Source organism: Hyla sarda, chromosome 5 (genome assembly GCF_029499605.1).
Source record: "Hyla sarda isolate aHylSar1 chromosome 5, aHylSar1.hap1, whole genome shotgun sequence".
NCBI classification, from domain to species: Eukaryota; Metazoa; Chordata; class Amphibia; order Anura; family Hylidae; genus Hyla; species Hyla sarda.
The window spans coordinates 63,290,704-63,318,425 of NC_079193.1; the positions used below are offsets into that span (position 1 = coordinate 63,290,704).

Genomic DNA, 27,722 nt, shown 5'->3' on the forward strand with positions numbered 1-27,722 from the left:
CAGAGTTAATGCCAAACGTGCATACAGGATTATGTATCTGTATGCACATCTTGATAAAGAGCTCGGTACGAGCTAGAAATGCATTGAAAGTGCTATCACCATCCTTTTATACCTTTGATGTTGAAATAAAGAAAAACTTTTTATGGTAGAAGCGCCAAGTTTGGAGAACTTTTTCTTTAACTACCAAAATCCAATGCCAGACGTTTGGAAGAGATGGACTTTGGGCAGTCCATCCTAAAGTGCTGCTCTTCCTTAGTCCCTCCCTATTTTGTGTTTGTTCCTTGCTAAGTCCCCACTTGTGCTGCTGGTTAGGATGACAGGGAATCATACATTTTTTTTACATACATTTGTTTTCCCTTAGTCCTAACAGCAGCACACAAATTTCCCGCCCTTATTTTTATTTTCTTGTTATAAAGCAATATGGCCTAGGGGAGGGGGCCTTTTATAGGGGTCCTAATTAATTTGTATTAGTTGGGTGGAATTCAATAAATTCCACCATTCTGCCAGCTTCACAGGTGCAGAAACACCCCACTTGTGCTGCTATTAGGACTAAGGGAAAACAAGTTTACTTAAAAAATTTACGCTTCTATGTTTTTTTTGTATTTAAAAAAGCTGCCACTAGGTGTCTCCCAACTTGTCCAGAGCCCATTCCCCCCATCTTTTGCACAGACTTTGGACTCCTGCTCGCCTGGCAGAAGTCCAAAATAAGGAAATGCTAAAGGGGTGTGCGCAGCCTTATCCAATCAGAGCTCATCTCACACACTGTACTGCTCTGGGCTGTGTATAGCAGAGTGAGGGAGGAAGTTCTCCACTGTATGGCTTCAGATGATGTCACCCCTGCTGGGGAAAGCCCATTCCCAGTCTTTGAATCTGACTGAGACTGAGCAGAAAATACAAAGCAATTTCAAGGTAGAAAACAAAAAAAATAAGAAAAATAAAGGCAGGGGGTGGTTTATCATGATGGGGGCCATGAACTGGGAGGATTATAAAATTTAACAAGATCATGACAGGTACTCTTTAATCATTCCCAGCCCCGGGGTTTCTGGGCTGCTGTTATGCTTACAGAATATATGTTATAATGGACAGATATTAATATTACAAGTAAACAAGCAAATGATGAATGCTGTTATCCTGTCCATTCTTGCTGCATCTATGGATCATCCCTCTCTGACTTTTTAACAGATGATTTTTCTTCTGCATCTCACCACTGTTTTTTGTTGGTATACACAAAGTTTAAAGGAGTAGTCCAGTGGTGACTCAGTGGTGAGCAACGTATCCCCAATCCTAAGGATAGGGGATAAGTTGCAGATCGCGGGGGGTCTGACCGCTGGGGCACCCTGCGATCTCCTGTACGGAGCCCCGACAGCCCGCGGGAAGGGGGCGTGTCGACCTCCACACGAGGCGGCGGCCGACACGCCCCCTCAATACAACTCTATGGCAGAGCCGAAGCGCTGCCTTCGGCAATCTCCAGCTCTGCCATAGCGCTGTATTGAGGGGGCGTGTCGGCCGCCGCTTCGTGCGGGGGTCGACACCCGCTATCTGGACGGAGAGCCGGGGCCCTGTACAGAGAGATCGTTGGGGGGCCCCAGCGGTCGGACCCCCCTGCGATCTCAAACTTATCCCCTATCCTTAGGATAGGGGATAAGTTTTTCACCACTGGACTACCCCTTTAAGGGATCATGAAATAAGCTAGAAATTCTGGAAAGCCTGAAGAATTGAGAACTAATATATTGTATTGACAGGTACATGTATATTTGCAATAGCTGCTGGCTAAGTTTTTGTTTGGCCAACATCTATTCCTCCAGATCTCTTTGGCTTGGCTGAAGGATCATATGTTTTTAAAGGGGTACTCTGCCCCTAGAAATCTTATCCCCTATCCATAGGATAGGGGACCCCCGCGATCTCTGCTGTTGCACCCCAGACATCCGGTGCACGGAGCAAACTTCGCTCTGTGCTGGATGACTGGCGATGCAGGGCAGAGGCTTGTGATGTCATGGCCATGCCCCCTCAATGCAAGTTAATGGGAGGGGGCGTGACTAGCATCATGCCCCCTCCCATAGATTTGCATTGAGGGGGCCTCCAGCGCTGCACATGACACTCTAAACGAATGCTGGGTGCCGCAGGAAGATCGCGGGTTTACCCACCAGCGGGACCCCGTGATCAGACATCTTATCCCCTATCCTTTGGATTGGGGATAAGATGTCTAGGGACAGAGTACCCGTTTAATGGAGAGAGGATGGGTCAGCTGCTGTCAGACTCCTCTGGCGGTGGTTATTTCTCCGGGAACAAAAGGTTTGAGTAGTTAAAATCCCTTATGCCTGACCCTTTTTTACCCTGACATCTTATGTTGTAGGAGAGTCAGGAAGCCTTCACACATATTATATAACTGGATGGTCTTGTTGAAGTTAGTGGGATAAGTCAATTTTTTCCTGATGTGTATGGGGCCTTAAAAACCCGGAAAATATAATCAATGCCAATTATATACAGAGTTGGTAAATGTATATGTAAAAGTCATTCTGTAAATTCATGTAAACAATAAAATTGTGACTTACCAGTTGTTGACCCTTAGGGCCCCATCCAGCATACTGGAGATATGCTTTCTCTACTTCTACTTCTGGTGGATTTAAGTCTGTAAGTTTACTGTAAAGAAAAAGAATCATTAATAAATCAATTGCAATAAAGTCTAATGAAGATTGATCACATGATCGCCCTGCTATTGTACTTTACAGTGTAATATATCACAATATACGTTTTCCCTTTGCAGATATTGCATATTTACAGTAAATGTCTGATATGTAGGGATTTCCCTCCTTAAAGGATTACCCTCCTCTGCCCCTAGACATCTTATCCCCTATCGCGGGACCCACACAATCTCCCTGCTGCACCAGGTGTTCGTTTAGAGCGTCGGTTGCAGTGTCGGAGGCTCATGACGTCACGGCCACACCTGCTTGTGATGTCATCACCACGCCCCCTCAATGCAAGTGACGTCACGAGCCTCTGCCCGGCATCGCTAGTCATCTGACACAGAGCAAAGTTCTCTCCATGCACAGGATGTCTGGGTTGTCGCAGCCAAGATTGCAGGGGTTCCCAACGCAGGACCTCCATGATCAGACATCCTTTAGATAAGGGATAAGATGTCTAGGGTTGGTGTTCCCCTTTAATAGGGGAAAAATAGAGAGGTCGCTGGAAATTCTGCAAACTTTTCATCTTCTTAGGAGTTACAGAAAGAGCTGGGTAAGATGTCATCTCTCTTTTCAGCCTGCAGCTGGTTTGGACCACCTAGTCAGGCAAATCCTCACCAGGGGTCTCATTTTTTACTTGTTAAAGCAGTACACCAGAGGGAGAAAAACATTAGAATCAGCTGGTGACAGAAAGTAATACAGATCTGTAAATGACCTCTTGCTTTTGTATGCTTTTGTGTACTTCCTTCGGATCTAACACAGTGCTCACTGTTGCCACCCTTGTCAGGAATTGTCCAAAATAAGATAGGTTTGCTCATTCTCTGGACAGTTCCTGACATGGACAGAGGTGTCAGCAGAGAGCACTGCGGTCAGAATGGAAAGAACTACACAACTTTCTCTGGAGCATACAGCAGCTGATAAGTACTGGAACATTAAGATTTTTAAACAGGTAATTATTTTATTTGGAAAAAATTCTCTTTCTACAGAATAGCACTTTTACTTGGTACGGTCCGGGTCATCTGCCACACTGGTCCAACGGATCCACATCCACTGTTGTTCCTGTCTTCTGAAACATGAGTGTTACAGCAGGACCACTACCTGCGCCTTTGTGCAAGGAGGAACACTGCCAGAGCCCTGCAAAATTACCTTCAGCAGGCCACAAATGTGTATGTGTCCACTCAAATGGTCAGAAACAGACTCCATGAGGGTGGTATGAAGGCCCGACATCCACAGGTGGGCGTTGTGCTTACAGACTAAATCTGTGCATGATGTTTGGCATTTGCCAGAGAACACCAAGATTGGCAAATTCGCCACTGGCGCCCTGTGCTCTTCACAGATGAAAGCAGGTTCAAACTGAGCACATGTGACAGACGTGACAGAGTCTGGAGACGCCGTGGAGAATGTTCTGCTGCCTGCTACATCCTCCAGCATGACCGGTTTGGTGGTGGGTCAGTAATGGTGTAGGGTGGTATTTCTTTGGGGGGCCGCATAGCCCTCCATGTGCTTGCCAGAGGTAGCCTGACTGCCATTAGGTACCAAGAGAAGATCCTCAGACCCCTTCTGAGACCATATGCTGGTGCGATTGGCCCTGGGTTCTTCCTAATGCAAGACAATGATGGACCTCATGTGGCTGGAGTGTGTCAGCAGTTCCTGCAAGAGGAAGGCATTGATGATATGGACTGGCCTGTCCGATTCCGAGACCTGAATCCAATTGAGCACATCTGGGACTTCATGCCCCGCTCCATTCACCAATGCCACGTTGCCCCACAGACTGTCCAGGAGTTAGGGGATGCTTTAGTCCAGGTCTGGAATGACATCCCTCAGGAGACCAACCGCCACCTCATCAGGAGCATGCCCAGACATTGTAGGGAGGTCATATGGGGACGTGGAGGCCACACACAGTACTGAGCCTCATTTTGACTTGTTTTAACCCCTTAAGGAAACAGGGTTTTTCAGTTTTTGCATTTTCATTTTTTCTCCTTATTTTTTAAAAATCATAACCCTTTCAATTTTCCACCTAAAAATCCATATTATAGCTTATTTTTGCGTCACCGATTCTACTTTGCAGTGACATTAGTCATTTTACCCAAAAGTCCACGGCAAAACGGAAAAATCGAAGAAAAAACGCTAAGGACATTACATCAAAATTGGATCGGCCTGTAGTGTGGTTTTACATTTTGATTTTGAGTATGACTCCATATCCAGACCTCCATGGGTTGATAAATTTGATTTCCATTTTTTGTGTGAGTTTGTTGTCAGCACATTCATCTATGTAAAGATGAAAGTATTTTATACAATTAGTTCATTCATTCAGATCAAGCATGTGTTATCTTAGTGTTCCCTTTATTTTTTTGAGCAGTGTAGTTAAAGACTAGTCCTTTAGGTCACAGACTTTTGAAAATGTGGTGCAATGTAAGCCAAATCCCTTATTTAAAAAAATAAATTGTCTTTAATAGTGCAAACAAGGCAAAATTCTTTTGAAAATGTGTCACCAAAATTGTTGCAGTCTGCACAAAAAAGTCAGTTTTATGTATTCCTCCCACAGTCTTGTTTTAGTTGGCTGTTATAAGAGTTTAGTCACCTTAATCTACATTACACTTATTGGAATAAAATCAGGTGTAATGCAAATGCTTGAGAAATGCTTAAATAAAGCAAACTGATCATATACTCTTAAAGGGGTACTCTGCTGCTATACATGTTATCCCCTATCCAAAGGATAGGTAATGACATGTCTGATTGGGGGGGTCTGGCCGCTGAGGACCCCCTGCGATCTCTGCCACAGCACCCCAGTCATCCGGTGCATGGAGTGAACACAGCCTCCAAGCCCCCTTCAGTCATGTCTATTGGAGAAGAAATGACAGCTGTGTACTAGCCATCACACCCCCTCCTATAGACATAAATGGAGGGGGAAGCCCCTGGCCTCAGTGCCGGCTCAGAGATTGTGGGGGGCCCCCTTGACCAGACTCCTGGTGATCAGACATGTTATCCCCTATCCTTAGGATAGGGGATAGCATGTATAGGGGCAGAGTACCCCTTTAAAGTAAACAGCTCTTAAACTGTTTTTGAACCTGTTTTTCTTAACAGAAATCTGAAAAAAAAAAATCAGTTCTGGTGCAATCTCTTCCTAAATGTTCTCTGTCTTATATTTTAATCAAGTTTTAGTCAGTTGACTAAAATGTCGATGGATTGTATTTATAGTTTTAGTCATCATAGTTAACATTTTGTTTATTTTTGTCCTGTTTGAAAAAGTGTTGTCGACTAAAAACTTTGACGAAAATGAGTAAACAAAAAAAGTTGATGAAAAATCAAAATTAACAATGTATAAAACCATTACAAAAATACAGAGAGCTAAAAGAATATTCACAATAAGTACAATAAATAAAAAACACTAACATATTTTAAGTGTGGAATTATAATTTTAAGCTGCTGCATCCTCAGTAATAGGAAATCAATATAAAACCACTGTAAACTGTAAGCTATAACACATTTTATCCTAATCTAGGTATGCAGAATACTTTATGCTGAATGTAAACTTCTAAAAAGGACAGAAGTGAAATTCATTATTTGCAATGATGTCAATTTACGTTTTGGTGCTTAATTCTTCTCACATCACTAATCTCAGTTTAGTGCTTAATTTTTCCATGTCATTGAGATAGAAGAAAATTGCACATTTGATCAACGCGGTAGTAAATGCGCTCATGCAAAAAGAAAAAAAAGAAAGTAAGGTCTATAATTAAAACAAATGTTTTATAACAATGTTACATCAAGCAAAGGTGGAGAGAAAAAAATTATTAAAACTAATAATTCCGACAAGGAAACAGACGAGTGTTGTCAGTTCCAGTCAATGTCTCATCTTTCAAAAGCACAAGATTCAATTACACTGACGAGTGAAGCATGAACCTTTCCAGATAAGCATTAAAACTCTGTAAAATGAGATTGTCACCAGTCACAAATGGTGACCTTAACATACATTGATCATTGCATCTGTATATTTTGTCACTGTGAGTGGTCAACATAAATCCCTGATAGTCTAATAAAGGTGTCTTGGTTTCCTATGACATCCTACATCAGGTGTAAGAATGACGATGGCGTTGTCAAATCTTCCAATGAAAGACAAGGTAACAGCGTGATGTCAGTCACAGGCTCCAGTCCTTAGACTGGTCCAATTCCTAAATGTGTACATTGTGTAATTTAATGATTTTATGGTTTGTGGTTTCATGATGGCATGTTCATATGGTAGATGGATAGTGTGAGTTTATTGTATGCAAGAGAAGGGGGGCTCAACCTATCAAAAAATGTATGCAGGGGTGCTACTGACAGCAATAGAGACAATATACCACAGAACATAACGAAATTACTGTATAAAGTGCACACCCAAAAACATATTAGTAAACAAATACTATCTTTATGATCACAGAAAGATAAGCGTAGCGACTCACCCTTTGGTAGAAAGTTGTCAGCTGCAGATGTGTCACTCCGGTGGCATCCAATAACCAGATGGAGGTAGGAGCGGGGAGGCAGTAGATGTTACGGGGGAATCAGGCTTCGGGCCACAGCCGTATCCCACCGTTTGGTGCTTCTTCAGGCCCCTGCGACCAGGTGCGATACGGCTGTGGCCCGAAGCCTGATTCCCCCGTAACATATTCTGCCTCCCCGCTCCTACCTCCATCTGGTTATTGGATTCCACCGGAGTGACACATCTGCAGCTGACAACTTTCTACCAAAGGGTGAGTCGCTACGATTATCTTTCTGTGATCATATTTTTCCATGCATACTTTTATAGCGCCTTGCACCGCCCATAGAAACCCCGGACCGTTGGAACACCCATTGCTATTTCATGAAATCACCACTGTTTTATTAAGTGTCAGTGCCGGATACTTTTCTATTTTGTGGTTATCAAATAGTATCTTTATTGTGAAAAACATACATTAATAATTAATTTAAGCGTACTGTAGCACATTTTTCTGCCCTCATAAGTGCATACCACATACGTACATCTAAGTAGTGTACTATTTTAAACCTGTTAATCTGTCAAGGGCCTAGATACTGTGAAAGTCCAGGCAAAGGTAATCACCGGCTGGTGTTTTACTAAAATATGTTTTTTAAGCATACTGTAGCGCATTGTTCTGCCCTCATAAGTGCATACGTACAGTACCAACCTCAAGGCAAAATAAAGTGCAGGAGTGCAGCAGGAGTGACTCCACCCCAAAATATGTTTCGGCGATATCCTTTGTCCTGGGGGTCCATTCTCCTCATACTAATGCTACCACCTCCAGGCTCTGTCATTGTGCCGCCATATGGTCTCCTCATGCTGATGCTTTTTTTTTTTTTACTTTGCAGTGGTCATGTATTTATCAAATGCAATAGTCGCTGTTTATGAAGAAAAAAGGTTGCATTTCAATTTAAAAGTTGCTGTCACGATGCCGGCTGGCAGGTAGTGGATCCTCTGTGCCAGAGAGGGATTGGCGTGGACCGTGCTAGTGGACCGGTTCTAAGCCACTACTGGTTTTCACCAGAGCCCGCCGCAAAGCGGGATGGTCTTGCTGCGGCGGTAGTGACCAGGTCGTATCCACTAGCAACGGCTCACCTCTCTGGCTGCTGAAGATAGGCGCGGTACAAGGGAGTAGGCAAAAGCAAGGTCGGACGTAGCAGAAGGTCGGGGCAGGCAGCAAGGATCGTAGTCAGGGGCAACGGCAGAAGGTCTGGAAACACAGGCAAGGAACACACAAGGAACGCTTTCACTGGCACTAAGGCAACAAGATCCGGCGAGGGAGTGAAGGGGAAGTGAGGTGATATAGGGAAGTGCACAGGTGTAAACACTAATTGGAACCACTGCGCCAATCAGCGGCGCAGTGGCCCTTTAAATCGCAGAGACCCGGCGCGCGCGCGCCCTAGGGAGCGGGGCCGCGCGCGCCGGGACAGAACAGACGGAGAGCGAGTCAGGTAGGGGAGCCGGGGTGCGCATCGCGAGCGGGCGCTACCCGCATCGCGAATCGCATCCCGGCTGGCAGCGGAATCGCAGCGCCCCGGGTCAGAGGACGTGACCGGAGCGCTGCCGCGGGGAGAGTGAAGCGAGCGCTCCGGGGAGGAGCGGGGACCCGGAGCGCTCGGCGTAACAGTACCCCCCCCCTTGGGTCTCCCCCTCTTCTTAGAGCCTGAGAACCTGAGGAGCAGACTTTTGTCTAGGATGTTGTCCTCAGGTTCCCAGGATCTCTCTTCAGGGCCACAACCCTCCCAGTCCACTAAAAAAAAATTTTTCCCTCTGACCTTTTTGGCAGCTAAAATTTCTTTGACCGAGAAGATGTCCGAGGAGCCGGAAACAGGAGTGGGAGGAACAGACTTGGGAGAAAAACGGTTGAGGATGAGTGGTTTGAGAAGAGAGACGTGAAAGGCATTAGGGATACGAAGAGAGGGAGGAAGAAGAAGTTTATAAGAGACAGGATTAATTTGACACAAAATTTTGAAAGGACCAAGATAGCGTGGTCCCAACTTGTAGCTAGGGACACGGAAGCGGACATATTTAGCGGAGAGCCATACCTTGTCTCCAGGGGAAAAAACGGGGGGAGCTCTTCTTTTCTTATCCGCGAACTTCTTCATGCGTGATGAAGCCTGTAAGAGAGAATTTTGGGTCTCTCTCCATATGATGGAAAGGTCACGAGAAATTTCATCCACAGCGGGCAGACCAGAGGGCAAGGGAGTAGGGAGGGGGGGAAGAGGGTGACGGCCGTACACCACGAAAAATGGGGATTTGGAGGAAGACTCAGAGACCCTGAAGTTATACGAGAATTCGGCCCATGGGAGGAGATCTGCCCAGTCATCCTGGCGGGAGGAAACAAAATGTCGCAAATAATCACCCAAGATCTGGTTAATCCTTTCTACTTGTCCATTGGACTGGGGATGATATGCAGAAGAAAAATTTAATTTAATCTTGAGTTGTTTACAGAGAGCCCTCCAGAATTTAGACACGAATTGGACGCCTCTATCCGAGACAATCTGCGTAGGCAATCCGTGAAGACGAAAAATGTGTACAAAAAATTGTTTAGCCAACTGAGGCGCAGAAGGAAGACCAGGAAGAGGGATGAAATGTGCCATTTTGGAGAATCGATCAACGACCACCCAAATAACAGTGTTGCCACGGGAAGGGGGTAAATCAGTAATAAAATCCATACCAATCAGAGACCAAGGCTGTTCGGGGACAGGCAGAGGATGAAGAAAACCAGCGGGCTTCTGGCGAGGAGTCTTATCCCGGGCACAGATAGTGCAGGCTCGCACAAAGTCCACAACATCCGTCTCCAGAGTCGGCCACCAATAGAAGCGGGAGATGAGTTGCACAGATTTCTTGATACCCGCATGACCTGCGAGATGGGAGGAGTGACCCCATTTGAGGATTCCGAGGCGTTGGCGAGGAGAAACAAAGGTCTTTCCTGGAGGAGTTTGCCTGATGGAGGCAGGAGAAGTGGAGATCAGGCAGTCAGGTGGAATGATGTGTTGCGGAGAGAGTTCAACTTCTGAGGCATCCGAGGAACGAGAGAGAGCATCGGCCCTAATGTTCTTATCGGCAGGACGAAAGTGAATCTCAAAATTAAATCGGGCAAAGAACAGAGACCACCGGGCCTGGCGAGGATTCAGCCGTTGGGCAGACTGGAGGTAGGAGAGGTTCTTGTGGTCGGTGTAGATAATAACAGGAGAACTTGATCCCTCCAGCAGATGCCTCCATTCCTCAAGTGCTAATTTAATGGCTAGAAGCTCTCGATCCCCGATGGAGTAGTTCCTCTCCGCTGGAGAGAAGGTCCTAGAGAAAAAACCACAAGTGACAGCATGCCCGGAAGAATTTTTTTGTAGAAGAACAGCTCCAGCTCCCACTGAGGAGGCATCAACCTCCAATAGGAAGGGTTTGGAAGGGTCAGGTCTGGAGAGGACGGGAGCCGAAGAAAAGGCAGACTTGAGTCGTTTAAAGGCGTCTTCTGCTTGAGGAGGCCAGGACTTGGGATCAGCATTTTTTTTGGTTAAAGCCACGATAGGAGCCACAATGGTAGAAAAATGTGGAATAAATTGCCTGTAATAATTGGCGAACCCCAAAAAGCGTTGGATAGCACGGAGTCCGGAGGGGCGTGGCCAATCTAAGACGGCAGAGAGTTTGTCTGGATCCATCTGTAGTCCCTGGCCAGAGACCAAATATCCTAGAAAAGGAAGAGATTGGCATTCAAACAGACATTTCTCAATTTTGGCATAGAGTTGGTTGTCACGAAGTCTCTGAAGAACCATACGGACATGCTGGCGGTGTTCTTCTAGATTGGCAGAAAAAATTAGGATATCGTCCAGATATACAACAACACAGGAGTATAACAGATCACGAAAAATTTCATTGACAAAGTCTTGGAAGACGGCAGGGGCGTTGCACAGTCCAAAGGGCATGACCAGATACTCAAAGTGTCCATCTCTGGTGTTAAATGCCGTTTTCCACTCGTCCCCCTCTCTGATGCGGATGAGGTTATAGGCGCCTCTTAAGTCCAATTTAGTGAAGATGTGGGCACCTTGGAGGCGATCAAAGAGTTCAGAGATGAGGGGTAAGGGGTAGCGGTTCTTAACCGTGATTTTATTAAGGCCGCGGTAGTCAATGCAAGGACGTAGGAAGCCATCCTTTTTGGACACAAAGAAAAATCCGGCTCCGGCAGGAGAGGAGGATTTACGGATAAAGCCCTTTTTTAGATTCTCCTGGACGTATTCGGACATGGCAAGAGTCTCTGGGGCAGAGAGAGGATAAATTCTGCCCCGGGGTGGAGTAGTGCCCGGGAGGAGGTCGATAGGGCAATCATAAGGCCTGTGAGGAGGTAGAGTCTCAGCTTGTTTTTTGCAGAAAACATCCGCGAAGTCCATATAGGCCTTAGGGAGACCGGTTACTGGAGGAACCACAGAGTTACGGCAAGGGTTACTGGGAACCGGTTTTAGACAGTTCTTGGAACAAGAGGACCCCCAACTCTTGATCTCCCCAGTGGACCAATCCAGGGTAGGGGAATGAAGTTGAAGCCAGGGAAGTCCAAGGAGAATTTCCGAGGTGCAATTGGGGAGGACCAAAAGTTCAATCCTCTCATGATGAGATCCGATGCTCATAAGAAGGGGCTCCGTGCGGAAACGTATGGTACAGTCCAATCTTTCATTATTTACACAATTGATGTAGAGGGGTCTGGCGAGACTGGTCACCGGGATGTTGAACCTGTTGACGAGAGAGGCCAAAATAAAATTTCCTGCAGATCCAGAGTCCAAGAAGGCCACTGTAGAGAAGGAGAAGGCAGAGGCAGACATCCGCACAGGCACAGTAAGACGTGGAGAAGCTGAGTAGACATCAAGGACTGTCTCACCTTTGTGCGGAGTCAGCGTACGTCTTTCCAGGCGGGGAGGACGGATAGGACAATCTCTCAGGAAGTGTTCGGTACTAGCACAGTACAGGCAGAGGTTCTCCATACGGCGTCGTGTCCTCTCTTGAGGTGTCAGGCGAGACCGGTCGACCTGCATAGCCTCCACGGCGGGAGGCACAGGAACAGATTGCAGGGGACCAGAGGAGAGAGGAGCCGAGGAGAAGAAACGCCTCGTGCGAACAGAGTCCATATCTTGGCGGAGTTCCTGACGCCTTTCGGAAAAACGCATGTCAATGCGAGTGGCTAGGTGAATAAGTTCATGTAGATTAGCAGGAATTTCTCGTGCGGCCAGAACATCTTTAATGTTGCTGGATAGGCCTTTTTTGAAGGTCGCGCAGAGGGCCTCATTATTCCAGGACAATTCTGAAGCAAGAGTACGGAATTGTACGGCATACTCGCCAACGGAAGAATTACCCTGGACCAGGTTCAACAGGGCAGTCTCAGCAGAAGAGGCTCGGGCAGGTTCCTCAAAGACACTTCGGATTTCCGAGAAGAAGGAGTGTACAGAGGCAGTGACGGGGTCATTGCGGTCCCAGAGCGGTGTGGCCCATGACAGGGCTTTTCCGGACAGAAGGCTGACTACGAAAGCCACCTTAGACCTTTCAGTGGGAAACAGGTCCGACATCATCTCCAGATGCAGGGAACATTGGGAAAGAAAGCCACGGCAAAACTTAGAGTCCCCATCAAATTTATCCGGCAAGGATAAGCGTATCCCAGGAGCGGCCACTCGCTGCGGAGGAGGTGCAGGAGCTGGCGGAGGAGATGACTGCTGAAGCTGTGGTAGTAACTGTTGTAGCATAACGGTCAGTTGAGACAGCTGTTGGCCTTGTTGCGCTATCTGTTGTGACTGCTGGGCGACCACCGTGGTGAGGTCAGCGACAACTGGCAGAGGAACTTCAGCGGGATCCATGGCCGGATCTACTGTCACGATGCCGGCTGGCAGGTAGTGGATCCTCTGTGCCAGAGAGGGATTGGCGTGGACCGTGCTAGTGGACCGGTTCTAAGCCACTACTGGTTTTCACCAGAGCCCGCCGCAAAGCGGGATGGTCTTGCTGCGGCGGTAGTGACCAGGTCGTATCCACTAGCAACGGCTCACCTCTCTGGCTGCTGAAGATAGGCGCGGTACAAGGGAGTAGGCAAAAGCAAGGTCGGACGTAGCAGAAGGTCGGGGCAGGCAGCAAGGATCGTAGTCAGGGGCAACGGCAGAAGGTCTGGAAACACAGGCAAGGAACACACAAGGAACGCTTTCACTGGCACTAAGGCAACAAGATCCGGCGAGGGAGTGAAGGGGAAGTGAGGTGATATAGGGAAGTGCACAGGTGTAAACACTAATTGGAACCACTGCGCCAATCAGCGGCGCAGTGGCCCTTTAAATCGCAGAGACCCGGCGCGCGCGCGCCCTAGGGAGCGGGGCCGCGCGCGCCGGGACAGAACAGACGGAGAGCGAGTCAGGTAGGGGAGCCGGGGTGCGCATCGCGAGCGGGCGCTACCCGCATCGCGAATCGCATCCCGGCTGGCAGCGGAATCGCAGCGCCCCGGGTCAGAGGACGTGACCGGAGCGCTGCCGCGGGGAGAGTGAAGCGAGCGCTCCGGGGAGGAGCGGGGACCCGGAGCGCTCGGCGTAACAGTTGCATATGTATTCCAGGTCCAACCTGGCTTACAGAAAGTGTATAAGTCTGCAGAAAAGGACATTAACACCCACTTTAACAATTGTTCTTGTTCTGCATCATGAAACAAAGCTACTACATTAATGTTAATTATAGAAAAAATGATTATATAACTTATAACTCTTAATTTGAAGGTTGAAAATACACACTGCACACCTTGATAATTTTAGGACACGTACATGCTGGCGTACCCACTAAATTTTAAAATTAATGTTGTATTAAAATGGAATAAGGTACAAAATAATTGTGCAAGAATTTTTAAATTCTACGTAAATAACCCATATGTGGCACTAAAATGTTTCCTTAAAAACAAGAAACATCCATAGTAATACAGCTTCATGCACATTTTTTTTTGGGGGGGGGGGGGTAACGTACCGAGCTGTTTTTTTTTTCTTGTGGCTTCACCATTGTTTATGTGCCTGTTGGTGCTGCGCTGTATTCCTTCCTGACGTAAACTCCGGCCTCATTGCAGCAACGCAAGACTCCACCCACCAACATCACAAAATGCGGGATCAAAATTAAAGGGGTACTCTGGTGCTAAGACATCTTATCCCCTATCCAAAGGATAGGGTATAAGATGCCTGAACGCAGGGGTCCTGCCGCTGGGGACTTCGGTGATCTTGCATGCAACACCCCATTACAATCAGTCCCCAGAGCATGTTCACTCCGGGTCTGATTACTGGCGATCATGGGGCCCGAGCATTGTGACATCAAGGCCCTGCCCCCGTGTGATATCACGCTCCGCCCCCTCAATGCAAGCCTATGGGAGGGGGCGTGGCAGCTGTCACACCCCCTCCCATAGGCTTTGCATTGAGGGGGCGGAGTGTGACGTCACACAGGGGCGGAGCCGTGATGTCACAATGCTCCGACCCCGTGATCGCCAGTAATCAGACCCGGAGCCTTTTAGTGTTTAGTGTTTTACATTCAGTTCATCTGTTCATCCCCTGCATCTCCTGGTTTCTGCTGTATACTTATTCCATATCTAGTCTTGTTAATTTATTCCTATCTGCCATTTACCGTATATACTCGAGTATAAGCCGAGTTTTTCAGCACGATTTTTCGTGCTGAAAACACCCCCCTTGGCTTATACTCGATTGAACTCTCCACCCGCAGTGGTCTTCAACCTGCGGACCTCCAGAGGTTTCAAAACTACAACTCCCAGCAAGCCCGGGCAGCCATCGGCTGTCCGGGCTTGCTGGGAGTTGTAGTTTTGAAACCTCAAAAGGTCCGCAGGTTGAAGACCACTGCGGCCTTCGACATCATCCAGCCCCCTCTCACCCCCCTTTAGTTCTGTACAGTACTCACCTCCGCTCGGCGCTGGTCCGGTCCTGCAGGACTGTCCGGAGAGGAGGTGGTCCGGTGGGATAGTGGTTCCGGGCTGCTATCTTCACCGGGGAGGCCTCTTCTAAGCGCTTCGGGCCCGGCCTCAGAATAGTCACGTTGCCTTGACAACGACGCAGAGGTGCGTTCATTGCCAAGGGATGTGTGGGATGATGACAAGGGGATGATGACAGGCGGCGGTGATGATGATGAGGATGTTAATGACGGGTCTGGATGATGACGGGGGTCTGGATGATGAGAGGGGGGGATGATGTATTTCCCACCCTAGGCTTATACTCGAGTCAATAACTTTTCCTGGGATTTTGGGTTGAAATTAGGGGTCTCGGCTTATACTCGGGTCGGCTTATACTCGAGTATATACGGTATCTTTATTCGGGTTTCTGAACTGTATGTTAGTATGCTTTCCTGCCCTGTTTGTATATTTATATCCTGTTTGGTTTATCTGGTTGTTTGGTTGTTTTCCCGTTATGTTTCTGATCTGTTCTCGACTATGTTCAGTATAAAAGGGGTATTTCAGGAATTTTTTTTTTTTCATATCAACTGGCTCCAGAAAGTTAAACAGATTTGTAAATTACTTCTCTTAAAAAATCTTAATCCTTCCAATAATTATCAGCTGCTGAAGTTGAATTGTTCTTTTCTGTCAGGCAACAGTGCTCTCTGCTGACATCTCTGCTTGTCTCAGGAACTGCACAGAGTAAAAGAGGTTTGCTATGGGGTGTCATCAGAGAGCACTTAGACAGAAAAGAACAACTCAACTCCAGCAGCTAATAAGTACTGAAAAGATTAAGATTTTTTTTATTAAGATTTAGAAGTAATTTACAAATGTGTTCAATTTTCTGGAGCCAGTTTATATATATATTAAAAAATATTAAGGACAGACCAATTTTTTACTTTAATGACCAGGCTCTTTTTAAAAAATTTGAATGGTAATAACTTTAGAATGCTTTTTCTGAGCTGAGCGATTCTGCGATAGTTTTTTCGTGATATATTGTACTTTATATAAGTGGTGGCATTTTTATTGACACATGAAGCATTTTTTTTTAAACTCCAAAACATTGTGAAACATTTGAAAATTTCTGGCGTTTTTTTTATAATTTTTTTATGGTATTCACTAGAGATGAGCGAACTTACAGTAAATTCGATTCGTCACAAACTTCTCGGCTCGGCAGTTGATGACTTTTCCTGCATAAATTAGTTCAGCTTTCAGGTGCTCCCGTGGGCTGGAAAAGGTGGATACAGTCCTAGGAGACTCTTTCCTAGGAATGTATCCACCTTTTCCAGCCCACCGGAGCACCGGAAAGCTGAACTAATTTACGCAGGAAAAGTCATCAACTGTAGAGCTGAGAAGTTCGTGACAAATCAAATTTACTGTAAGTTCGCTCATCTCTAGTATTCACTGTGCGGCAAAAGTGCTGTTATATTTGTTCTATGGGTCAGTACGATTAAGGCTATACCCATTTTATATAGCTTTTTTATGTTCTTTTTCCTTTTTCAGAGCAAAATAATTTTTTTCCATTTTTTGTGTTACCATGTTCTGACAGCCGTAACTTTTTTATTTTTCAGTGAACACCATTGAGTAAGTAAGTTATTTTTTGCAGGATAAGCTTTTTCTGATACATGCTACCTTTTGATCTTTTTTATTCTGCTATTTGTACCAAAACTTGCGGATTTCGTTTTTTTTTTTTTTTTTACGGCGTTCACCGTGCGGGATAATTTACATTATAGCTTTATTGAACATGTCATTACAGATGTGGCGATACCTAATATGTATATGATTTGTGTTTTTTTTTTAATGATAATAGAAGGCTTTTATTGGGAAAGGGGCATTTCTTTTTTTTAACACTTCATACCTTTTATTACTTTATTTTTCACTTTTTACAGGTTATACTATGCTGCAATACATTTGTACTGCAGCACAGTATGACCTGATGAGCTGCAGACACTACAGCCTGTGCGATCCAGCCTATGGAAGGCAGACAGAAGGTCATAATCTGACCTTCTGCGGCCATAGCAACCAGCGGCGACCGCGATCGTATCACGGTGCAGCCGTTGGTCAACAGGGGGAGCACCCTCTCCCTGTCAACACAACAGATGCCGTGATTGATCATGGCATCTATGTGGTTAATGCTGCCGAGACTGGCACTGCGGCGGGTCCCCGGCTGAGATTGACAGCTGGGTCCTGCCAGCTATCTCGTGAGCTGCCCACGGCAGTGCAGAAGATCTCGTGGACGTATGTATACGTCCCAGTGCGAACATGTCAGGTGCTGGGACGTATGCATTACTCCCGATGCACTTTAGCGCCGGAAGGGACCGGCATCGTGGTTGTCGATCCGCCATTATGGGCGAATGGGCAAGTAGGCAGTGAAGCTTTAGCTCACTTTCTTGTGATATGTTTCTCCCTGCAAACTCTTAGAAACAGGAGGCAAGGGAGAGTAGTTTAGGCAGCATCTCAGAAAAAAGTAGAGAATCTGCACACGGCAGATAGCAAAAAAGAAAGGAATTGGTGATGGAAGTTTTTATGACTATGCAGATAATTATTGTAGGTGTTCACCTACTATATAACTGAACTCCTTGTCTCTATAAAAAGCACTCTACATATAGAGGGATAAATAAATGAAAAAGGACAACTAAGCCTGTTGGGGAGGGTTTTTAAGAGCTGCAGGAGGGTTTTCATAAGTGAAGCAGCACAGATGAATTACATATCCTGTCTGCACTGTAGAGCTTGGACTGGACGGTTTGTCAGACTGGGAATTACATGGCACAGCTAAGGGTTCAAGATGTATAGATGCAACTGAAGTGGAATGAAACATATTACACTGCTTGTGGCTTATGGGCCATCAGACATTTATGGTATGTCCTGTGTGTATTCTGTAATTGCCTCAGATTAGAATACTCCTTTCTGTGAACCTTGTTTGTAGAACCTCAAAAGAAGAAATCCCTGCACAGGCCCTCCCAACCATGACAATAAGGACCCTGTCAATCTAGCCCCAAAGCCACCCCATACTCTGCCACTATAGTATGTACAGACATGGCCAGGTTGACATCACTACCTCCTTCAGTGAAATCAGTCCATGAGAAGTTTACAGCTCCGGTTTTTATGTTCCAAGCAGAAACTTGGAATAATTGAGATCTATCAGTTTACATCCAACTTTTGGAGTTTTCACACAGTTCGATAAATCTTCCCTTATATCAGGAGTCAACTTCCAGCCACAGTCTCATCATGAAATAAGACACAGCTGCTCATCAAATTTCCCATCAAGCGGCAATGTTAAAGCTGAAGCACTTCAGCATCACAGAACAATTGGAGGAAATGTAGTAGATGTCAGAGGGTTAACTAGAATCTAAAGCTGTACGTTCCTGCTCAGCCCATCAACCAGACAAGCACAATACAAAGAAATATGTTACTCATTGTAAGTAGAGCTTTGGACTCACAATCACCATCTGCTCAGTGGGAACCAGACATTACTCTGTCATCATAATCAGGAGAATGTTTTGTATCTCATGTTTTCTTTGTCTTCTGCAGCTAAACGGGGGCAAAATCTGAACCGTTTGACAATGCATTGTAACACGAAATAAGACAAGAACTAAGGTTAGGTGTCACGTATTTGATGATCATTCTCAGTTCCTGGTATTGGCTAATTCTTTTTCTATCATTATGTGCAAACCTTAGCACTCGAAAACGTTTTCCCGTCATCGGCAGAAACTTTTTGAAGTAAAACTTTAAGTAATTTAAATATAAATGGTATACATTTTGATCAAAAATCTGGAGAAAATAGAACAGCCAGTCACTCACCGAATAGTTCTTTCTTCAGGCTTTATTTCATGCCGATGATAATACTCACATACATGGGGGATATAAAAGGGAAGAGCAGGGGGGTACAGCGGCAACAAGCTCCGTTTCACACACTTAGGTGTTTATAAGGCCGGACAAAGCACTTAAGTGTGCGTTTCGAAACGGAGCTTGTAAGGAAAATGGATATTCCAAATAAATTATAGATTGATTCATAAATAATACAATGGCCGGCATTTATCACTGTAGGTGTAAGTGAAGCATTTTTCTACACCTTTTTTGTGTGTGCTGGTAATGTGTAGGTGCACCAAATTTATTAAATGGTCGCAGGGCATTTGATACATTTTGTGAAGGTCACATTTTCTCAAATTTCTCTCTTCACATACACCAAAAAGCTAAGCTAAGTCTGGGCTGGTGTAGTTTTAGAGACTTTTCAGTGGCTTTATGCCTTTTTGGTGCCTTTTCACAAAAAGGCGCAGTTCATAAAACCCGTCCATATCATGTGTATTGCCAAAATCAGTGGATTGCAACTCAAAATCAGTAAACCAAAAGGCGCAAAAAAGGCGCAAATAAACCCTGCTTGCGCCTTTTTTGCGCCTTTTCTAGACACAAAAAACAGTCTAAGGACAATGATAAATGTCGGCCAATATGTCTACTTTATGTTGACATCAGAAAGTTGACATGTTTTTACTTTTTGAAGACATTAGGGCTTCAAAGTATAGCAGCAATTTTTAAAATTTTCCCGAAAATTTCAAAATCAAAATTTTTCAGGGAACAGTTAAGTTTGAAGTGGATTTGAAGGGCCTTTCTGTGAGAAATACCCCATAAATGACCCCATTATAGAAACTGCACCCTTCAAAGTATTCAAAATGACATTCAGAAAGTTTGTTAACCCTTTAGGTGTTTCACAAGAATAGCAGCAAAGTGGAGGAGAAAAATCTAAATCTACAAGGGGTCCAGTGAGCCTTAACACCCCACAGGTGTTTGACGAATTTTCAATAAAGTTGAACGTGACAATAAAAAATGTAATTTTTTGCACTAAAATGCTGATGTTATCCCAAATTTTTTATTTTCACAAAGGGTAATAGGTGAAAATGCCCCCCAATATTTGAAACCCCATTTCTCTCGAGTAAGGAAATATATCATATGTGGATGTAAAGTGATCTGCAGGTGCACTAGAGGGCTCAGAAGGGAAGGAGCGACATTGGGCTTTTGGAAAGCAAATTTTTCTGAAATGGTTTTTGGGGGGCATGTCTCATTTAGGAAGCCTCCATGGTGCCAGAACAGTGAAAAACACCCCATATGGCATAATATTTGGGAAACTACACCCCTCAAGGAACATAACAAGGGGTACAGTGAGCATTTACACCCCACAGATGTTTGACGACTTTACATTGAAATTGGACGTGAAAATGAAATATTTTTTTTTTTACTTAATGTTACCCCAAATTTTTCATTTTCACATTGGGTAATAGGTGAAAAAGCCCCCCAAAATTTATTTGAAACCCCATTTCTATTGAGTAAGGAAATACCTCAAATGTGGATGTAAAGTGATCTACGGGTGCACTAGAGGGCTCAGAAGGGAAGGAGCGACATTGGGCTTTTGGAAAGCAAATTTTGCTGAAATGGTTTTTGGAGGGCATGTCTCATTTATGGTACCAGAACAGTGAAAAATACCCCACATGGCATAGTATTTGGGAAACTACACCCCTCAAGGAAAGTAACAAGGGGTACAGTGAGTATTTACACCCCACTGGCGTTTGACAGATCTTTGTAACAGTGGGCTGTCCAAATGAAAAAAAAAAAATTCATTTTCACGGACCACTGTTCCAAAAATCTGTCAGACACCTGTGGGGTGTAAATGCTCACTGTACCCCTTGTTACATTCCGTGAGAGGGGTAGTTTCCGCAATGGGGTCACATGTGGGTGTTTATTTTTTTGTGTTTATGTCAGGACCGCTGTAACCAGCAGCCACCCCTGTGCAAATCACCAGTTTAGGCCTCAAATGTACATAGAGAATTTTACGTCCACATATGGGGTATTTTCATACTTGGGAGAAAGTATGTTTTTTTTTTCCTTTTACCTTTATTGAAAACAAAAAATATGGGGCAACAACAGCATGTTAGTGTAAAAAAAAAAAATTACACTAACATGCTGGTGTAGACCCCAACTTTACCTTTTCATAAGGGGTAAAAGGAGAAAAAGCCACCAAAAATTTGTAGCGCAATTTCGCCCGAGTACCCCTCGATATCCCATGTGTGGCCCTAAACTGTTGCCTTGAAATACGACAGGGCTCTGAAATGAGAGAGCGCCAAGCGCATTTGAGGCCTTAATTAGGGATTTTCATAGGGGTGTACCCGGATGCAAGCGTTACACTTGCCTCTCCACCAAAAATACTGTAGGTCATTTTTTCCCAAACAGGGTGCATCCAGCTGTTGCAAAACTCCCAACATGCCTGGACAGTCAATGGCTGTCCGGCAATACTGGGAATTGTTATTTTGCAACAGCTGGAGGCTCCGTTTTGAAAAAACTGACATACACAACATTTTTTTATTTTTATTGGGGGGGGGGGCACAGTGTAAGGGTGTAGTGTATATTTATTATGTGTTAGTGTAGTGTAGTGTTTTTAGGGTTCATTCACATGGGCAGGGGTTTACAGTGTGTTTCCAACTGCAGCGGAAAATTTGCCGCATCTCAAACTTGACACAGGAAATTTGCTGTAAACCCCCGCCCTTGTGAATGTACCCTCTACATTCATATGGGGGGGGGGGGGGAACTACAACTCCCAGCATGCACTAACAGACCGTGCATGCTGGGAGTTGTAGTTATGCAACAGCTGGAGGCACACTGGTTGGGATTAGGAAACACTGAGTTAGGTAACAGACTACCACAGTGTTTCTGCACCACTGTCTGTTTCCTAACTCAGTGTTTCCGCACCCATGTGCCTCCAGCTGTTGCAAAACTACAACTCCCAGCATGCATGGTCTGTCAGTGCATGTTGGGAGTTATAGTTTTGCAACAGCAGGAGACACACGGGTTGGGAAACAATGAGTTAGGAAAAATGTTTCCCAACCAGTGTGCCTCCAGTTGTTGCAATACTACAACTCCCAACATGCCCAGACAGCCGAAGGACATGTTGGGAGTTTTAGTTATGCAACAACTGGATAACAATTTGGAGTCCACTGTGTAGTGGTCTCCAAACTGTAGCCCTCCAGATGTTGCAAAACTATAACTCCAAGCATGTCCAGACTGCCCAGGCATGCTGGGAGCTGCAGTTCGTCAACATCTGAAGGGCCAGATGTTGCTGAACTACAACTCCCAGCATGCCTGGACAGTCTCAGCATGCTTTGAATTGACATATGGAGCGCTACAGTTTGGACACCACTGTATAGTGGTCTCCAAACTGTGCCCTTCCAAATGTTGCAAAACTACAATTCCCAGCATGCTGAGACTGTCTGGGCATTCTGAGAGTTGTAGTTTTGTAGCATCTGGAAGGACACAGTTTGGAGACCAGTGCACAGTGGTCTCCACACTGTGGCCCTCCAGATGTTGCAAAACTACAACTCCCAGCATGCCGAGAAAGCCAAAGGCTGTCTGGGCATGCTGGGAGTTGTAGTTTTGAAACTACAAGAAGCTGCAGTGAAGATCACTGTACGACAATCTTCACTGCAGCCTCTGATACTGCCGCCGCACCACGTGCCTGCCTCCGGTCCCTGGTCCCCACGTAATCGGAGGTAACTGCCGCCGGTCCCCGCCTCATTCATGAACTTTCACCCCCGCCCCTGCCCTGTGATTCAACGATCGCCAATCGCTGGGGATAGGAGGTGGCAACTTCCTTCTCAGACAGCTCCGATCATCACTATTTTCCAGGCTATCGGGTCATCAGAGACCCGATCAGCCTGGAATCGCCACAAGTCACCGATCTGAATTGATTGGCGACCTGGGGGGGGGGGGGGTCCCCCCAGGCATTTGCACAGGATGCCTGCTGAATGATTTCAGCAGGCATCCCATTCCAGTCCCTGCCCGCCTTGCGCGGGGGGGGGGGGGGGGGGGGGACCGAAATTCCCACGGGCATACAGGTATGCCCTTGGTCCTTAAGTACCAGGGAGCGCAAGGGCGTACCTGTATGCCCTTTGTCCCCAAGAGGTTAAGAGTCTCCTCTGTCCTCCACTCATTACCTGTATTAATGGCACCTGTTTGAACTTGTTATCAGTATAAAAGATACCTTTCCACAATCTCAAACAGTCACACTCCAAATTCCACTATGGCAAAGACCAAAGAGCTGTCGAAGGACACCAGAAACAAAATTGCAGACCTGCACCAGACTGGGAAGACTGAATCTGCAATAGGCAAGCAGCTTGGTCTCAAGAAATTGTGGGAGCAATTATTAGAAAATGGAAGACATACAAGACCCTAATCTTGCTTGGAGCTCCCTCGATATGAGGCTCCAAGCAAGATCTCACCTCGTGGTGTCAAAATGATCACAAGTACGGTGAGTAAAAATACCAGAACCACATGGGGGGACCTAGTGAATGACTTGCAGAGAGCAGGGACCACAGTAACAAAGGCTGCCATCAGTAACAACTCGTCATGTTTGGAGGAGAAAGAATGCTGAGTTGCATCCAAAGAACACCATACCTACTGTGACGCATGGGGGTGGAAACATCATGCTTTGGGGCTGTTTTTCTGCAAAGGGACCAGGACGACTGATCCATGTAAAGGAAAGAATGAATGGGGCCATTTATCATGAGATTTTGAGTGAAAACCTCCTTCCATCAGCAAGGGCATTGAAGACGAAACGTTGCTGGTTCTTTCAGTATGACAATGATCCCAAACACAGCACCTGGGCAACGAAGGAGTGGCTTCATAAGCAGCATTTCAAGGTCCTGGAGTGGCCTAGCCTGTCTCTAAATCTCAACCCTCAAAGAAAACCTTTGGAGGGAATTGGAAGTCCGTGTTGCCAGCGACAGCCCCAAAACATCACTGCTCTAGAGGAGATCTGCAAATACCAGCAATAGTGTGTGAAAATTTTGTGAAGACACAGAAAATGTTTGACCTCTATAATTGCCAACAAAGGGTACATAACAAAGTATTGAGATGAACTTTTGTTATTGACCAAATACTTATTTTCCACCATAATTTGCAAATAAATTCTTTAAAAATCAGACAATGTGATTTTATGGATTTTTTTGCTCATTATGTCTCTCATAGTGGAGGTATACCTATGAGGAAAATTACAGGCCTCTCTCATCTTTTTAAGTGGGAGAACTTGCATAATTGGTGGCTGACTAAATACTTTTTTGTACCACTGTATACATCAGTAGCCTTGGAGAATTAGGATGCTGGTACAGTGGTCCCTCAACATATGATATTAATTGGTTCTAGGAGAACCATCATATGTTGAAACCATCATATGTCGAGTACATATGTCTATGTAAAAATGGTAATTGGTTCTGGGGCCTTGGAACCATTGTATGTTGAATACATATCTCTATGGGAAACTGCTAATTGGTTCTGGGATGACCATTGTATGTGGAGTGTATGGGGAGTGTTTAACAAACCAGGGTGCCTCCAGCTGTTGCACAACTACAACTCCCAGCATGCATGTACAGCCATTGACTGTCTGGGCATGCTGGGAGTTATAGTTTTGCAACAGCTGGAGGCACACTGATAGGGAAACATTGATGTATGGGGTGTATAGTGTGTATATGTATTGTATGTGGTGTGTGACATCGCATACAGTACTGTACAGTTCTTTAAATACCTTCAGGGGGGACAGAATGCCCTCCATTACGATCCTGCCGACTACAGCTCCATAGGAAAGGAAGGGGTGGGCAGCCAGCAGCTCATTGGCTATGGCTGCACTGGGGGGGGTCAGGGCTTACACAGAGCTCACAGTGGAAGCCTGCGTGAATTAGCAGGACAGCATGTGAGTAACAGGAGGCAGAACGGGGCACACGGGCACATTAAACAACTATCTGTCAGTTGCTGAAGTTGTCAGCGCTGTCAGATAGCTGTTTGTACGATGGCCCGACACACAGCAGCATCATATGTCGAGGCTGCCTTCAACATACGATGGGCTCTGAGAGGCCATCATATGTTGAAATTATCATATGTCGGGGCCATCATAAATGGGGGTCACTGTATACACCACAGCATGACCCCGTTGGACTCATTCATTTGCATGTGCCACGTGTATAGTCCAGAGCTGCACTCACTGTTCTGCTTTTACATCATGTTTTATCCTCTAATCACATTTATTTCTCTTTCTATGTATTTTGACACTTGTTTCCTTTCCTTCCTAACCTCCCAGAGTAAGAATTTTTTATGCATTATATGTACTCATCCCAGCCCCATTCCTGGCCCCAGTCACTGCACTGCATCAGTGCAACATATAGATCAACAATTGAAGGCCTATCTTGAGGTTGAGCCATCAATCCTATAAACCCCTAATATATTTTCAAGTCTTAAAGGGGTACTCAGGTGAAAACCTTTTTTCTTTTAAATCAACTGGTGGCAGAAAGTTAAACATATTTGTAAATTACTTCTATTAAAAAATCTTAATCCTTCCAGTACTTATTAGCTGCTGAATGCTACAGAGGAAATTCCTTTCTTTTTGGAACACTGATGACATCACGAGCACAGTGCTCTCTGCTGAAATCTCGGTCCATTTTAGCAACCATGAATAGCAGATGCATAGCAGATGTATGCTGAGGGCAGCATGGAGGCTCAGTGGTTAGCACTTCTGCCTTGCAGTGCTGGGGACTTGGGTTCAAATCCCACTAAGGACAACAATAAATAAAGCGTTATTATTATTATAATAACGTCAGCAGAGAGAACTGTGCTCGTGATGTCATCAGAGAGCATTCAAAAAAGAAAATAATTTCCTCTGTAGTATTCAGCAGCTAACAAGTACAGGAAGGATTAAGATTTTTTAATAGAAGTAATTTACAAATATGTTTAACTTTCTGCCACCAGTTGATTTAAAAGAAAAAAGGTTTTCACCGGAGTACCCCTTTAATGATGTGCTTCCCGCTGTAGGAAGCTTTAATCTGGCCCTGGCCCGGATGACTTGTGGTTCAGACAGCATGAAAGTGATGACAGGTTCCCTTTAATCTTGTTCAGGTTATTGGAATAAAATGAGAAAAAGTCAATGTAGAAAGTGAGCATTTTGCTAAGTGACCTCTTTCTTGGCCAGAGATCGGCATCTGCCCCTGTATTATTGGAATCCTATTCATTTAGGAAATATTAGCATAAGTTCGCAATCTGCTCCTTGGGTTTGCATATTTCAGGCTGTGTCTTCTTTCACCTATGAAAAGGTTAAACTACTGTCTATGGAAGTAACAGCTGAAGTCGCCTACCTGCAGGATCAGCAAAGCCATAGAAAAGTTAAATGTGTTTTTTCAGCAATTTACACAGCAAAAGAGATACAATTATTCCTTTTGAAACCTAGCAGACATTCGTGCATAAAGGGTGATTTCTGAAGCCTGCAGTGCTCATCTCATGGAATATAATCTTTATGTATTCTCTGAAGCTTTACCAGGAAGCTACAATTATTGCTGGTAAATAGAAAGAGAGTAAAGAAAGAAAACAAACCCGGAAAACACGAGAGTATAAAACTGTGTGCCTACTGGTATATTGAATGGTTTGCTGGTTTTCAGAAATTACATTTATTTATCTAACACTAAACGTTCTTAGGATATTCCAATTATATATACATAGAGATTCAAGGATTAAGTTCTGCCAGACATAGTGAAATGATATGGCAGGGGCAAAGGGGCTTATGCACTACCAGCACTAACAGCTGAAGGTCATATTTCTAATTAGGCACAGTAGGCATGTGCCTACAAGAGCCCTGCCACAGGGGGGCGCCTGTACCAATAAGCCTAATCATGTACTGGGATGATTTGTCATTTCTACGTGTAAGAAGGTACGGAATAAAACTCACATACATCCTTCCTATATAAGTATACTGTATATAAGGGATGTATGAGTAGGGGCGTAACTATAGGGAGTGTAGAGGTAGCAGTCACATCCGGCCCTGGGGCCTAAGGGGGCCTGAGACACATCTGCCACATAAGAGACCAGTATTTTAATTGGCACATGGGGCCCTGTTACAGATTTTACATCAGTCACACAGGAGTGCCGACCTGGCCACTCTCACTCAATATTGGTTAATTCCCCTGTGTATCTGCAGTATACACTAAGGGTGTAGGAGTGAACACTGCATTAAAATCAATCACTCGGCACCCCTCGAAATGTTTCGCTGCCTAACGCAGCTTTGTCAAGAGGGCAGCGGGCACGCTGCCCTCTTGACAAAGCTGCGTTAGGCAGCGAAACATGTCGAGGGGGGCGGAGTGATTGATTTTAATGCAGTGTTCACTCCTACACCCTTAGTGTATAATGCAGATACACAGGGGAATTAACCAATATTGAGTGAGAGTGGCCAGGTCGGCACTCCTGTGTGACTATTATTATATGGAGTGAGTTATACTGGGATTTTAATAATTATGTTAGGTGTGTTTCTTGAATATTAATAAAGATTAGGTTGTTATATATGGGAAAAGGGTCATTTTTGAGTCACCCTAGTGACCTATAGGTTGTAATTGGTCAATTCACCCGCCATATATTGGTCTCAAATAAATTGTATAGATTTTACATCAGGGCACAGAAGCTACACGTTTCGTGCGTATGAGATTACTGGGAACTGTATAATCTGTTTTTTTCTTCTATGCGAGAACCACAAGAACCAGAGATTAAGGATATTTAAAGGAATATTCTGGAATTGTTTGTTCTTCAGCCTTTGAGTCCGTGATACCAAGTTATA

At 45.1% G+C, this 27,722-nt stretch overlaps 1 protein-coding gene across 3 annotated transcripts in view; it reads right to left on the reverse strand.

Moving 5' to 3' along the window:
• Positions 1-27,722, reverse strand: part of DPP6 (dipeptidyl peptidase like 6) — a 1,248,955-nt gene that overhangs the window by 199,492 nt on the left and 1,021,741 nt on the right. For all 3 annotated transcript variants that reach the window (XM_056519599.1, XM_056519600.1, XM_056519601.1), the window contains exon 7: positions 2,553-2,640. In XM_056519599.1, coding sequence (XP_056375574.1) covers positions 2,553-2,640 — 88 coding nt within the window. The remainder of the gene's footprint in view (positions 1-2,552; positions 2,641-27,722) is intronic.